The 17229-nt window shown below is 28.4% G+C and overlaps 1 protein-coding gene and 1 long non-coding RNA gene across 2 annotated transcripts in view; both read left to right on the forward strand.

Moving 5' to 3' along the window:
* Window positions 1-14302, forward strand: part of LOC113377888 (mutS protein homolog 5-like) — a 32288-nt gene extending 17986 nt beyond the window's left edge. Inside the window, exons 19-20 of the mRNA XM_026618335.1 lie at window positions 11822-12013; window positions 14069-14302. Coding sequence (XP_026474120.1) covers window positions 11822-12013; window positions 14069-14293 — 417 coding nt within the window. The 3' untranslated portion in view covers window positions 14294-14302. The remainder of the gene's footprint in view (window positions 1-11821; window positions 12014-14068) is intronic.
* Window positions 14303-15903: 1601 nt separating this feature from the next.
* LOC113376822 overlaps window positions 15904-17229 on the forward strand; it is a 137494-nt gene continuing 136168 nt past the window's right edge. Inside the window, exon 1 of the long non-coding RNA XR_003367061.1 lies at window positions 15904-16126. This is a non-coding gene — a long non-coding RNA (uncharacterized LOC113376822). The remainder of the gene's footprint in view (window positions 16127-17229) is intronic.

Consider the following 17229-nt stretch of genomic DNA (forward strand, 5'->3'; position numbering starts at 1 on the left):
CAAGCTTTTGCAAATTATGTCAGGTCATCAAAAAAACTGTATATCGACAATATCTTCAATAACTTTAATTCAGGCCGTTTTCTTTTCATTGTCTTGTGTAATCTCTTTAGTTATTTACAGTTGGGATGATAATTAATCGTCTGACCAACTGGAAGTAGCTCACGATTAAAGATTTTCTCTCAGTCCCCCCGCAAACACAGCATCCTTTTTTGGTGTCAATCGTGCCTTATAAACGCTTGTGGTCACTCATCATCACTTAAGCATGATATTATTTGCCTTCGATTTTGGTCCATAATCTATTCTTCATCACAATTTATGAAATATTTAAGAAATGGTTTGATTTCATTGCATTTCAGCAGCGCATCTCAGGTATTAATTTGGTCTACCAAGTTTTTCGCGCCGAACTCATGAAGGTGCCATACATCGAGCTTCATTTTGTAGCCAGCGGTATATTACATAATGATATCTCATGAATATTTGATCTATATGATTAATTCTTATCATTCATTCTCAGTAATGATAGTCCACTAAAACATCAGTTCTTTACAATTCATAATTTCGAAACTTGTTAAATTAGGGGTATCAGAATTCAACTAAAAATACTGCAACTTTCATACTTTTATGGATTTTAATATTATTTAGTTCAAATTTTTTGAAGGACTTTATAAAAGTTCTATATACATGTCTTTAGGTCTTAAAGTGATTTCTGTTGGAATTTACGGTAGAGGCTATCTTTAAGTCTGAAGTTGCATGTTTGTACTGAATTATTGAACCTAAAGGGTTGAAAATATAAATTCTAGTTTTAATTATCTGTGAAGCATTATGGTAACTCTACCTTGTATCTGTGATTTTTATAAAAGTTTCAATAAAACATATTGGATATTTGTTAAAATGTCGTTCAGCTGTTATACTAACACTCGTACCTATATATCGGAGGAACGACGCTAAAACGAAATAAAAATTATATTCATGACCAGACAACATACAAACACAGTAACATGACCACGAACACATTCTCGATAGACTCTAGAGACCCCAACGTTCCAACGTTTGTTGCGAATCAGTCGGCCCTTTGGCGCTAGTGTTGTCGTTAGGACTTACCTGTCGAATAAACTTACTTGGTTGCGAGTACTTACATTAAAAGCATGTCTTGTTCTGAGTAATTTAAGTTTTATTTATATATTTTCTATACTATAATGGAAACTTTTTGGAGATTCCATTCATTTGACAAAATTTGTTGTTGGGTGCTTTTTGTTGAAAATTGTGGCTGTGATATTACATGATGTATGCAGGTATTTATTTTTACATTTCGTTAAAGTTATATATTATTTTAAAGCTTTTAATTTATATAGCGATATGTTTATCGCCATATAGTACCGCAACATTTTTAAATCATACTGTGCAAATGCATAATGGTTTAAAATAAGTTCTATATAATACAGATGTGCATTTTGTGTAGCAAAACCTATTCAATTAAAATATAAGCTTCGTTTAGTAAACACTCTTTAAGCTATATCCATTCGTAGTTTGGATACACTTTAAAGAAAGATATCTATCATGATAATGAATAATGCCAATTCGAAATGCCGAGCCGATTTTTAGTACTTTGTGAGCTTTTTTAGTCATGTATTCTTATTAGATTTTATGAATACCAATAGGATTCTTATGTTAAATACAATTGAGTTTATTTTACTCATGTTCTTAATAACATGTAATTATTGGTTATTGGACTTTAGATATAACAAGAAATATTCAAAGTATTTCTAACAACATTAAAGTCGAAATTTAAAGAAAAACAAATATTTTTATGAAGTCGTGTATAAAGTGCAACAGGTACAATTTAATGTTCGTATGTTAACCGCCATTTTGAATATTCCATGGCGGTTTTGCATCGCTATTGTCTTTTTTATGCTTCGTTCAATTTACAATGTATATAATAAATTGCATTTTTCAAGCTTATCTACTTTTGAATATACATATGCAAAAATATATGATACACTTTTACTACTTCAGAATACCTAGTGTAAATCCTTTTTTATTTCAATTGTGTGTTGCATTATATAACATTGCATTGCAATTGTATTATAGCACTGTGATTTGCATACCTTTGCGGTTTGTAACAATTTTTTATTTGGCAAAAAGTTTTCATAAGGATAATAGTATAGAGATTTTGAATAATATGAATGTTTTGATCTTGATAATTAATATAAAACTCAAAAACACATGAAATTCCTTCATATTTAACAAAGCTGTATATTACATTCATTCTTCAATTCATCTCATTTCTTCAATTACATTGATGTATTGATAGAGATAATACAAAATCTAAATTTTTATATATAGTATATATTTGAATTTTAAAAATGTCGATAATTTCGAATATTTTTTTTATTAATTTTTTTTCAATATTAATCATGTACAAACTTACACGTGTGACTCAGACAAAGAGTGTAGAGTGATTTAGTATCAATTTTCATCAATCCATATTTTATTATTTCAATCTGCAATCAAACCAATTTCACGACAATTACAATACGTCCTCGAATATTTTACCGCGAAAATAATCTGCGCATTTGGATCAGGAGTACCAGGGACAACGACGGACCTTCTCAATTTCCTGCTCGAATTAATAATGGTTTGAACGTAAAACAACCTTTGTTTTTATAAATGCGATATGAGATTAATATGAAATCGTATTTGCAAATAATGATTTTGTAAATACTATATTTGATTTTGTACTATTCAATGAAGTAATTACAAATTATCTTAAGTTTTTCTATTAGGGCCTGACGTCTAATGAAGTTTGTATTTTTTGTATTATTTACAGTTTTCTCACATACTTTTCTCAATGTACAATAATTTTATTTTTATATCAATTAAATAAAAATATATAAAATTGCAGATAAAAGGTATATTCAATGATGGTTTAAGTAATGTAAAGTATAAAAAGTGCATAAAAATTTATGTTCTTTATATTCCTCCACATTAGATGTTAAACATAAACATATTTTTTAAGTTCTATTAAATATTTTGTTATTGGAAATATAGATATATGCATTGAACTAGAATTTCTGCTGGTTAGAAATTTAGTATGGTCGTCTAGCTTTTGGTCATTGGTTGTCGTGGTTTACCAAAGATAATTCAAATTCTATCGAACATTATCATTTGTATATTTATGCTCTTTTTAGCCCAAATTTGAAGTTTTTGAGACTTGAATATACAATTGTATTCAAAATATGTGAGGTAGTCTAATGCTTTTGGTGTATCAAATCTAAATATGATGGTGATTAGGTCTGATCATCTGAATTTATTGAGTTTGCGAGAGTCGTTTCATTTGAACTGTTATGTTTGGTAACTCCACCACCGTTGGCTTGGTTTGATTTTGCCAATGGTGATAGAGTTCCTGAATATCGCCGTTCCAACCAACCGACACCATTACCATATAATAAATAGTAGATGAGCAGAACAGCTTTTATTCTTATATGTTATACCAACACACATAATTATTAGACCTTATTTTACTATCTAACAGTATTGTAAATTGAAAATGTGAAATATATCTAGTATTATTAAGTGGGCTTAACATCGACGTCATATTATATTTTTGGTTGATATACACATAGCTTGGTGGATATACTTAATTGGTGCAATTTTATGTAAAGAAATAATTAACACAATTTTTTTTATTACACGCTAAAATACAGAATTGGAAGTCGTGTATGTAAACTAAATTCGATTTAATAACTCAAAATTGAACGCAGCTCAAAATATAGGAATATTTACATTTCAATATGAATAGAATGCATGGTGATAATTAATCTGAACTAATTGAGCATGTTGCAATGTGATGGTGATTTTCATTCTTGCCATCAAAGGCATACACGTTTGTTTCATATTTGAAGGATAGAAAGAATGATTTTTTTTAAGATTCGATATCATTGATCAGCTTGATGGAGCCTTAAATTGTATCTATTTTTCTTTAAACTAATATTAAAGAAAAGTGTTATTTTATCTAAAAGTATTCAAATCCAACTAATGCACCTTTGTAGCTTATGTCAGCATTATTTAGATGATAATAATATTTAATATATCGAAAAAGAAATTGATCTCTTTTTCTTGAAAAATAATGTATATTAATTAAGCTCACCAATTTGTTTAATAGAATAATGTTTGACAATTACTGAATATAAGCTATGAGTTTAAGAAAGCAATAAAAGCAAGATGTTATAAATTGATTTAATACTGTTCAATGGATTATCATATTATGCTGATTTAAACTACAATCAGTCTCGTTATTCACTCGTTATAAAGCATTTGTTAATTACTAGCTATGCACATCGGATTACCCTATAGTTTTAATTATTGCCAGATATATTTATTACGAGATGAAATTGATGGCGCTTGGAGTTAATTGGCAAACAAACCCGTGTGATTTAATTCTATCATGCAAAGGTTGCTTTACTATTTATAACAAAAAATAATTAAATCATTCACATAACTCCTTATTACGTATTCATTAAAACTAACATACACGTCTAATTAAAAACAATTTCATACTATGTATGACTGTGATTAAATTGGTCAACGAACAAGACGTACATCGTGAAATTATTTTTTATAAAACAAATAGAACTTGAACGGATGAAGGATATTAAACAGATAAAATGTCGGTATGGCTTGAGGGGTTGTTGTACTTACAATTAGAAAGTTTATTAAGAGGATTGAGCTATATTTTTATATTAAATTTAGATATTTTTAACTTCTCGTGGCAGAGGTTATAGTAATCGCAAAACTCGAGAATGATTTTTTTTATATCTTCATGATTTAAAGTCTGCTAAACATTTTGGCATACCTTATTAGAAAAAATTGATGTATGTGTGTGCGTGTGCGTAGAATGTTCCACGATTTCGAGATCCATATTGATGGGGAAACGTAGAGATTAGTTTTCGGCAAAGGTGGGACTAACCCCATATTTGCCAAACATTTTACTTGTACTGGTATAATGAAGATTCTATCAAGTTTTTGGGCTAGCGGTTTCAGAGATCCAGAAAAAAAAAGTTTAAAAAAATGCCATTTGGCGGTCAAAAATAATCATTAGGATCAATGTCATGCACAACTACTGTTAGTCACACAATAAGAAGTAGCACATTACATTTAAGTACAAATTTCAGGATCTATGATTCGTATTGCCATCTATGCATGGTAAAAAAAATACTGCTTTACTAACATGTTCTGCTGTCTGCCAAATTATATCGCCATTTGTTGCTTAAAATTTTCTAGTTCAATTTCCAAGATATATCTTTTCAAATATTTATTATAATGTTTCGCACAGACTTTCAATCAGTCTCAAGGATGAATTCCTGAATGTCTCGGCCATTTGCCATCACTATGAGCGCAAATGGAAGAAAAATGTTTTCTATGGCTTAAAATTGTTGTGTATATTATAAAATCGTTGTTATCAGGTAATTTAAAAAAATCTAAGAATCAAGAACGATTCAACATAGTAAGATTTATAGCGGACGAGCGTTCATCATCCGATCTTCGGTAATTAGAGATTTCCTCGCGCAAGGGAAGCATGCATATCGTAATAATCTTTTGATACGAGAAAATGGCGTCGCGTAATATTAATAATAAGTAATGGAAAGATAAAAAGAAGTTCGTATACCTACCTGTGTCTACTAGCGGCGTCGTGCTCGGCCAACCGGTTCAAAATGCATTCTATGCGATGCACAAGCAAGACGCGGCGCTGATGCAAAACACTATCTCTTGCGCGAATTGTGTGTCTAGAATTCGCAATGCACTCGGACAGGTATCTCAAAACAGGGGTCTGGGATTTATGTAATGGATTCAACATCGTCTCTTTACATTATATTCTGTTCTATTTCATTTATAGTGGTTGATCAGAAAAATTGAACTTGTCAAAAGCTCTATATAATGCATCAAGTATCAAGGTCATCATACTTCTCACTTATGAAAGTTCATAAGTGCTTTGAAAATTGTTTGAATTATATTATTATTCATATATATATAATACATAGAAATTTACGGACTAGTGTGAACGGGCTCTTGAAAATCTGATATGTTTCCAATTGAAAATAGCTCATTTCGGGCACTGCGGTATGAAATGGCAATGGGAAGTTTCTCACACTATTCTTCCCTGAATCGAGATGGAGCTTATTTTATTATATATATATATATATTAGGGTGGTCCTTAATATGGTCATTTTCGAATTTCCTTGCTCCCAGGGGCTCAAATGGTTCCAAATAGATAAAAAATAATTCTCTGAAAGTTTTAGCTCTAATATTAACGTTTAGATAAAGCGCAATTCAATCAAAGGTTTGTATGGAAATAACATGGAATAATTTTAAAAATAAGTTATACCTAAAACATTTTTTTTAAATTTTCAAAATTTTTTCCATGCTCTATCCATACGAAGTTTGATTGAATTGCGCATTTTAAGGACCACCCTAATATATATATATATATATATATATATATATATATATATATATATATATGTATATATATAAGATTTCATTATCAGTTAATTTAATTTTTTTATTATTATATTAGTATTCCATATTAGGCCCAATTTATATAAAATTTTCTTATATAAAAATATTTCTCCGAAGGTTGAGTGTTTAAATTATGTCGAAATCACAAATTTACTTAAGTAAATTTGTGATTTCGACATAATTAATAGTAATGATTATTATTGATAAATATAAATGCATAAAACTCTAAAAAATGACTCGTTTGTTTTTATGCTCATTCAAAACCAACACCAACTCGTATTGCCTAATGTTATATTCCATCCATATATATTTTTTATACAATATCAAGCAAATGAATCATTATCCTTCTTACCTTTTTGATTTATAAGAATATACATAAATTAGAATATAAATTTTTGAACCACTATTGATAATCAATTTTTGTGAAACATATGTTTTACTTTGCTTGCGAGATAAATTTTAGTTTAATTAACGCCTTATTATAGAGATTTACAATAAATATGGAATTCTTAACTAAAGTTTATTATCTTCACTTGTCACGTCATGAATTTTATTAAAATATGATTATTTTTGGATGAATGAATGATTTCAATTTGTGCAAAAATGTACATTAACAGCGTATAAAAATTTGCATAATAACTAGCACTCAAATCCAGTTCACATCTTAAGGACTAATTATATGTTTTTCCAATCCTGCTTCAAAAATCAGAATATCTATTTTTGCTGGGAATCTTTCGTTTGAGAAGCACTAAATCAGTAGACCGAATAATGCATTCTACTTCGAATAGTTTTTTTCTGAATGAGATAAGAGGAAATGTTATTTAATGGGTTACATTGTGCGTCGGCTGTGTAGAGTATCCTTGAGCAGCTTTAAATATTGGAACAGTTTAATGAATAATTAAAATATTTGCATTAAGAAATTTGTATTCATGTTAACAGTAAATGAGAAGAATTAACAAAAAATAGTATTCATGTATCTAAAAGTAATACATAGTTTTTATTTATGAACATCAACAATGATTCATATTTCCAAAATTTATTTTTGTCAAGACTGATGAAAACACATATAGCTTTATTATATTTTTATTTTTATGTCGTTCATAAAATAATTACTTTCAAATTGAGTTATGAATTTTTTGTATACATAAATCAAATGGTTGAGAATTTTCAATACTCGATAGCAAAAGGGCTATTTATTTGATGCATAGTTAGAACAAATTTTCTCACGTTGGACTAATAGACAATGGAGGTGTATGGAATGTTGTATGTAGCAGTTTCAAGATATTTATAAGGTTCAATTATCTGCTTAAAAGGAGCAATAATAAACATGCATATTACAATGGAACATTTGTTAATAAAACCATTAGTCATATTTTATATTTAATGTGAACTTCGAAAACTGTTTGCCTTGTGATTGCAATTTTAATATTGCCTTAAACTTCTCAGCTTTATTTCTATTCGATCAAAAATCATGAATGAAATATTGAGATAATTGGTATCAAAACTTATAAATATTCTGACTTTTACTTGACATGTAAAGGTAATACCATATATAAGCTACCAAAATAATTTCAAAATAATTTATCAACGGGTTTTAAAATAAATAACTTAAAAATAAATAGCCTAAATGATAAGAGTATTTAAGATTACTTTCTTAATCTGTTTATCACTATTTAAGTAACAATACTAGATAGTAATTTAAAAAATCTATGACATGAAAATAAATGTATATCTGTCTGTGCCTGTATTTTATGCATTCAAAAGCTATACATCCTATCGCCGTGGAATTTTGGGAAATTATTAGGTATATTCCAAGGAAAAAGAAAATTTTTATACATTTTTATGCATACCTTAGGAAAAATTGATGTGTTTGTATGTGTGGTTACAAATTTTCGTTGACGGATTAATCGATTTGAATAATTCAAGAAACATTAGATACATATTGATGGGGAGACGTGCTGATTAGTTTTTGTCAAGGCGGGTCCAGTCGTTTCGAATGTACATGGCAAAAAGCGCCAAAAATTGTAATTCAGTTTTTGAGAGAATGAAGCGTCCGATTTGAATGATTTTATAAACATTTTATTTGTATTGACTAAACGAAGAACAGATCAAATTTTTGGAAGGCATGTTCAGAGTTTGGCAGATTCAAAAAAAAGTAAAGAAGAACGTCATTTGGCGGTCAAAAATGATCATTCGACATATGCACATCAAATTATTAGATATATTAGAGATTTTTATAATAAGTACAAATTTTGTTTACATTTCAATGGTTTCGGCACCAATGTTTATCCGTTAGCACTTTGATATTTCTCTAAAAAAAGCTCGAAACAAAGTTCAAAACATAGAAAATATATCATATTCTTCAAAAAAGTTTTTTTTTTCGAAAATTTCAAAATTCTATAGAACTATAAAAAAGCTCGAAACAAAGTTCAAAACATAGAAAAAATATCATATTCTTCAAAAAAGTCTTTTTTTTTCGAAAATTTCAAAATTCTATAGAACTATTTTTTTAAAGTTTTCAAAAAACTTCAAAGCTATTTTAGAAATTTTAATTTTTGGTACTGCAGGTTCCAGCAATTTGCCTCAAAGCATGATGCTACTAGTTAATGAAAATTGTATAAGTAAAAATAATTATAGATAAATACATTTTGTAAAATAAAGTTCTACACGTCAAGTCTAGTTATCACAATCGCAATATTATTCCTATATAGAGTAGCGAGAAAAAAGTTTTCAAAACTGTTGTATTATTCAAATATCATCATTAGCGCCAATGTTCTTCAGTATATTACAATTGAGAAGTGTTGGTGTGATTTAAGATGTCGATGCCGCCTTGACAGTGTGCATTCGCATGGCGAATCTCGGCCTGACTGCACATGCAAGAGCAATTGTGACCTTGAATCATTTACTAAGGCCACCAGACAGCTAGCGCACTTGAGCAATGCGCGAAAGCACTCGCGAGACCGAAAGCCATCAAGCTTCAATTTGCATGTCGTTTACCATCGCATCGTTCATCTATGGGGAAGATTTAATTCATATATACGAGCACATAGATTTGATTAAGTTGATAGTTTTTTATAATTTTAATCAACTTCTGAGCTTGAATTTGTTAATTCTAATTTTTCTATGGAAATCTTTACGCAGTAAACTTTTGATTATCAAATGTTCCTCAGCTCAAATGTCGGGAAATTGTATATGTATTTGCTAATATTATATATAATATATATTCAGAGTAATAATATTCATAAATAAACTAGGCGTAAGTGTCATTTTACCGTAGACAAGATACATGAATTTCTCGACTTCTCGATGAATCAATGTATGAGCATATAAACACATATATAGTATAGTACACATATAAATTTATGAGCATTTTATAAGTACACCTATTCCTCGTTTTACACAATACTCGTTTTACACGTTTTCGATCTTACACGGTTTTTGAAAATAAAAACCATTTTAACATAATGTATTAATTTTGCATTTACACAAAATTATAAACACTAAACTATAATTTACTTATATTTACAATAATATTTTCATTCTTTTACTGTCAAAATACAACACTACAAATTTTAAGTTACTGTTACAAATTCTCAGTAGTATATTTCTATGAAGTAAATATATAAATAATATGGAAACTCTCCGTTCCATGATCAAAACCAAATTTCATGTATATATAAGCTAGTTTGTTTGAATTACCAAAACAAAAACCATCATTGTTTAAACTTTGTTTTTAACTAGTGTTTATATATAATTGATAGCGTAAAATATATATTTTTATATTTATTGAAATAATATTAAAATTATTAAATGTGTTCAATATTACATATATGATGTCATCATATTAAAACCTGACAAGAAAGGCTTTTTATAGTGATTTTTTTAGGTTCTGAAAGGTTGTCAAATATCTCCCTTCCGCTTTTTTGCTACTGGTTTATAATACAAAAAGGCGGAAGGGAGATATTTGACAACCTAATATAAAAGAGAATTTTTTTAGTTACGTGTTTGTTTATAGAACCTATCTTCTAACTAAAAATTAATCAGCACGATTCCCCACCAATATCTTTCAAACAGTTTTTGAAATCTAATTTTTCAAGTCGATCCAGGATTGTGGGCGAAAACTGGCTAGACGTAAAATTTTACACTTTTTCTCAAATTTTGTAGAGTTATGTTGAATAGTTGTTAAATTTTTGAAGTCGGTTCAGCCGATCCTGGAAATACGTTGACGAAACTTCAAAAATCGGCTCACAAATATATACACACAAATACTTTTTACAAGTTTCATTTCAAACGATTAAGAATGACTTGAAACTTCGAGAAAATATAGAATTAGCATGTTTGTTAACATTAACTTTTTTTAGTTAATAAATCGACTTTTGCTTATTATGATTACACCACAATCCTAAAAATGTTTACTAAAAAATAATTTTTAGTAATTAATCTTATAACTTACACTTTCAGTCCAGCTATAAGTTTCAGTTAATACTTAAAATATTCTAAAATGTACTTTAATAAATACCGCATAAAGTAACATTTTACACCTCCCTCTAATAATATTGCCATATATGATCTTTGATATGGATTAAAAAATGTAGTTAAACAGAATGCCGTCTGCATTTATTAACTTTTATTAATGTACGCATTAAGTTAATGAGATCACAGATTGTAAGTAGTTTATTTCAAGCAAATCTTATTATTGAAATGTCATGTACGAACATCATTTTTTTCTCTTGCATTGTGAACTCACATAATACGCAAAAGACTAATCATAAACCAGAAAACTTGTTTTGAATCTCTCTAATCACACATAAATATTTTTATCAATAATATCAATTAAAAATGAGACAATTTGAAAGATAACTGAAGCAATGAAGTAATAATCCTGGATTCTTCAAGCACAAACATGTTTGGGTTTGTGCCATTAACATGCCATTACCTATGAAATGTTGTAGTACCACTTGCATATTTATAGAATGCATTACTTCGCAGATTTTATCCTTTGACAAAAAGTTATTCATGTTATGTGAATCAATAAGAAATATTTCATATTTGTTTCACTTTAAGCTTTTAATAATGTGATAAAATTTTCTGCAATTTGTCGAATTTCTGCAATTGACAGTTATGATACTTATTGTTAGTCAAAAAAAAAAATGAAATTATTTAAAAAATATTTGAATACTAAAACAATTAATTATTAAATAAAGTACTTTTTTATATAATCCAATAGATTATATTAAACAAATAATATGAGGCAATGTTAAGTTTAACAATATGACAATGTATTGTTATTTGACAATTTTTTCAGACATTTGAACATACAATAGCTTCGAAAGGAATGTTGGTTTTTCTATATCGACTTATTCCGGGGCAAACTACAAAAAGCTTTGCAACTACCGTCGCCAGAAGCTCAGGCATACCAAAAAGCACAACTGATCGGGCTAAAGCAAGACTAAGAGAAACTGAACTTCCAGAACGCTCATTAGAGCCTTCGATTCAGGTAATTATTTTTATTCATGACAAATATTCCATAATATACTTATTTTATTACATTAGTGTTTCGTCATTTTAACAAGCTATATTTTTTACTAATAAATTTTAGATGCACATATATAAATTTAGTGAATTTTAAAGGTTAAAAGGGATATAATCTGACAAACTCAAACAGTACTCTAATCTAAATTTAACTCTTTCATACAAAATGACAATTTCCTAATAGGAAGCATATTATCTTTTCATTTAAAAATGCATATTTGAATATTTATATAAGTTTTTACTTTCCTAATTATAAACACATGCTGAGTTACCGCATAAGTGCTCATAAGTATCAAAATATAGTCACTTATCATTGTGTTTTATTCAGAACTCAATATTGTTACAGCAGCTTAAATTTAATTTTAATTTATTTTACCAAAAATATACAATTCTGTTATACACTTTTTTCCTTATTTATGGTAATCGTGTTTTTTTAAATTATCAGTTTCTTTATACACTGAAAGTGAAATGTGGATTCCAAACGTATGCAAGATTTACGCAAGTCTTAATAAGTTTATATATAGCATAGTTTTAATAATTAGATAAATAGAAACCCTTTTATTTACTATTATATATACATTATATAATATTGATAGTTGATTATAATTTTTTTAAACAAATCATGTTTTGAAAATAATATTTTACATGGTATGAGTTTATGTTCTATTCAACCGGATACTTGTAAAAAAATTAAAATTATATAAAATTATGAAATATTTATATATTTCACACACTATTCACACTTAATTATTAAAAATTAATAAATCTAATTTAATAATAATTATTATTGATAATTTTTTGTGGGTTCTATTTTCCGAATTATTTAATTATAAAATGTAATTATTTATTACTTAACATATAATATTTTTAATAATTAAACATGCTAATAAATATTTTTTATGTTTGTTCAAATATAAAATTTTGATAATATAATATCCAATATTAACTTCCCGTAGGGTAAGTTATTGTAATCTTTCAAAAATCGAAATTGAAAATTTTTGCATTTTTCGACGTTGCAGAATATAGAAATCGAGTTTTTGAGAGAACGGAGCATCCGATTTGAATGATCTAAAAAAAAAACATTCAATTTGTAATGATTGGGAGAAGTGATTATTAGGTTTTGGCAAAGGCAGGCCCAGCCCTTTCAAAGATACCGAGCTAAATGTGCAAAAAATGGCAATTTTAGAGAGAACTAAGCGTCCGATTTGTATCAAAAATTTTTATTTCAATTTTTTTTTCATAAATTTTTTTTAGTATATCGAAAATAATTCAGACTTTATTTTTAATTCTGACTAAAATTCTAATATACTTTAAACAAATAATTTCAACTTTGCAATTCAGTTCAGATAATTCTTATAAATATTAGACAATGTTACAATATTTATAATAATCTATTTGAAAACATTCAATATTCCTCGAACATTTCGTTACGGTACGGGAAGTTCCAGCAATTTGCCTTAAGGCACGATGCCACACACCCCACGAGTTTTTATATCATTTTTCTATTAGAAATGAAAACTGAATTTAACAGTTATTATGTATGTATATATAAACTCAAAAAATTGATGTATATAATTCAGCCGTGTTCAGTTTAAATAAAATTTGAAATAAAAGAATGGAAAAAATAACTAATAATAAAAGGCAAAAATAATTGTAACCCAGGAACTAGTAAAAGTTAATAATGTGATTTTTTTTTAACAAAGTTTAAGATTGTTTTATACAAAATATTAAAATAACTTTTTTATTGTGCTGTAGAAATATACAAATAATATACAAAGTATAAATCAATAAACACCAAATAAAGATAACCTATATTTCAGTAGCAGATAATGCTCCTGAAGAAATATATATATATATATATATATATATATATATATATATATATATATATATATATATATATACATGTATGTATATATATATATATATACATGTATGTATATATATATATATATATATATATGTGTGTGTGTGTGTATTTCAAAGCCATAAATGTAATAATAATGTGCTTTTTGTCTAGGATTTAAATTTGGTAAACGGACTGATATTTAATTTACTGAAGCGCGATTCCGAAGAAATTGATTTTAATTTGGACTCATTCAAAACCATCTTAAAAGACAGCTCAGATGAAGAAGAATCGCCGACCACAAATCCAGGAACTTCTACCACAACAAACGGCGGAACTACTAGCGGAACCACTACTAGCGGCATGCCATATTCAATAACCGAATCTACAACGACATAAATTTATCTAGGAAAGAAATCGCTTAACAGATCGTTTTATTAAGTAAATATATTTATATACTTATATATTTAATTACAAATTATTATTCTCATCAATATATGTTGATGTTGGTATCTTGGTTTTAGTATCACAATAATTATGGTAACTATTGATACAAACATGTCCTGTCATGAACAAAACCTTGCAAGGTCGGAAATTTGTAATACTGTAAAAAAGATTAGTTTTTTGTTAAAGTTTGGCAAAATATTACAAACTCATATGTTTAAAATATATGTCACTAATTGATCATTAGTGCAAAAATAGGTAGAAACCAGATTAATACTATAAAAATAGATTAATATGTACTTAAATAAATTTAAATTACAAATTTTGTAGTTATGAGCTTTTTGGGGTTATTACGATTTGTTTCGTATATGAAGAAGCTTGTAGATTTTTTTTATTGCACAACATATGTATTCATTTTAACCCTTGAAGCAAAAATGATCCATTTTATGAAAAAGTATCAAAAGCAATCATTTGATGTATCTGATAGTAACATTTTTCAATTTTTTTTTCAATTCTGTTAAAATTTCTTTTGTTGCAAAACAGAAAGAGTAAACAGTGGTTTAGTTATGGTTTATCTTGTTTTATAAAAGTAATGTATGATTATTCTTGTTTCTAACTTTCAAAAAGAGATGCTTTGTTCTAAGTCATTCTAAATTGTTTAAAACAAAAATTAGAAAAAATATGAATGTATCTGCATGCGTATGGGTATGTGAGCCAAAATTTGACCGTTTGTCGGAGTTTTTTCAAAAACGGCTGCACTGAGTTCAAAAACGTCATGGCTAGTTAAAAATGCAAGATTAGATAATGAAATTTGCGATTTTCATGAAATATTTTATGGTTGAGGGTAGGTCGTGCGACTAATGCTTTGATTATAAAAGTTCATCAAAGTTTGCAGGAATGGACCTAGGGCGTACAACGCGTGTTCGTTTTTCGTTTGTCAAGAATAAATAATGTGTGTGACAAAATTGCAATTGCTCACATTATGAGGCCGTAACTCGGTATACTTACCCGAAAATCACTTATTGAAATGTTGATGCAATTTGAAAAACAAATTATCCAAACACTTATTTGTATTTATTAGTCATCATATAACGCGGTAGGAATGTAGCAAATTGTACTAAATTTCTGAATTACCTATAGCAGGATTCCCCTACAACGCGATAGCTGGTTTCCATAGCAAGCGTGACAAATTAGCCTGGATTGTTAAATGTTAAATCTGAGTTTATAGAACAGTTTCCATATTAAACAGTATGCGTTATCGGAGGGTTGACTGTGTATTATTTTGAGTCATATAAATTAATGTCTTCCACAATAACGTGTACGACAAGTTGGATTTATGCGTTTATGTAAAATGTTTAAAATCGTGCAAGCTATTTTGTGCGCATCTAAATATTTGCAGAAAAATCATACCTATCTGTTTTATAGCTGATTATAGTAAATCTATCAAATATTTGGTGTATATATTGTAATACCAAACATAATTGCAACAAAAGTTAAGAGGGCGCCACAAACATTGCATAATTTGCACGATTGCAATATCGTTCTTCAGTTGCCGAATAGTTTTTGCACGTGCCGCGCGCGCGTCCTGTCGTATCGTGCACGTGTAGTGATAGGTTATTTAGATTTTGTTCAGAATTGTACCAATTAATGAGGGACTTGTATTTTTTTATAGTGAAGTATAATAAATTGCAATGAATTACCGTAGTGCGTATAACGTTGAAAGTAACAATAATACTTACAATATAATAAATTCTATGTGTTTGATGATAGCAATGATGTGCTTACAGGGTGAGTTATTATTTTTTTTAATTATGAGCCGAAAATAATCAAACGCTTGATGATTTAATTTAGTACGCTGTTTGTTATTCTGCATTGTATTGTAAGTTACTGTCTGCGAAGTTAGAAATCCATTGCGTTCTATTTATTACTAAAAAAAATTCTTACTAGAGCAATCTTGGTAGTTTCCTTTTTTAGAATTAAAATTTAGATGATTTATAATAATAAAACTTGAGTATGGTAACGTAGTAGTAGTCATTGATAATATATGTATTTCATATTGTCATAACTATACCATCTGGGTCTCGTGGCAAATTGTTTTGATAGGACCCGTTGCAAAATCTTTTGATGGGGCTTATTTTAATAAACTTCAAGATTTTACAGAATACCTAATTATACATTGTTTATTTCTCTAATGGCCATAGGTCTCCTCTCTTAGTCGAGAATACTTGTAAGAGAATAAATCAGTGTTAATTAAATCGCAATGCAGAAAAATAATCGGTCTTGATTAGAATGGACATCTGCTGAAATTGCCTTACTACCCTTTAGTTAATAATAATAATGGGTAGTGCTGCCCTAGGGCAGGTTCGTGAGCTGAGTTTAACTCCAACTCGATTCAGGGAAGAAGTAGTGTGAGAGTTTTCATTCCCATTTTCATTTCACACCGCAGTGCCCGAGATGGGCTTATTTTCAATTGTAAACATATTTTGATCTATATTTTCAATTGAAAATGGACATCGCACTGCCCTTTAGTTACACCACTGGTATTTCAATTGGATACAATATATGTATTTCAATTAGATACATTTTTTGTTACAGTTGTGATATGACCCGTGGGAAAATCTTTTGATGGGACCCAATTCGTATAAATCATTGAGTTGTACTTCGTTTAATTTTAATGAACTTTGAGATTTTTCAGCATACTTACATATACATTGTATATATCTCACTGTTGGCCATAGGCCTCTTCTCTTAGGCGAGAGTACTTGTAAAAAAACTAATTACTGTTAATTAAATCCCAATAAAGAAAAAAAATCGTCTGCGATTAGAATCAGTGTCTACTGAAATAACCTTACATTCCTCTAGTTATGCCACTGGTATTTCAATTGGGTACA

Source organism: Ctenocephalides felis, unplaced genomic scaffold, assembly GCF_003426905.1.
Source record: "Ctenocephalides felis isolate EL2017-DRISC unplaced genomic scaffold, ASM342690v1 CF-g0.4_SCAFFOLD_01886, whole genome shotgun sequence".
Classification (NCBI taxonomy): domain Eukaryota; kingdom Metazoa; phylum Arthropoda; class Insecta; order Siphonaptera; family Pulicidae; genus Ctenocephalides; species Ctenocephalides felis.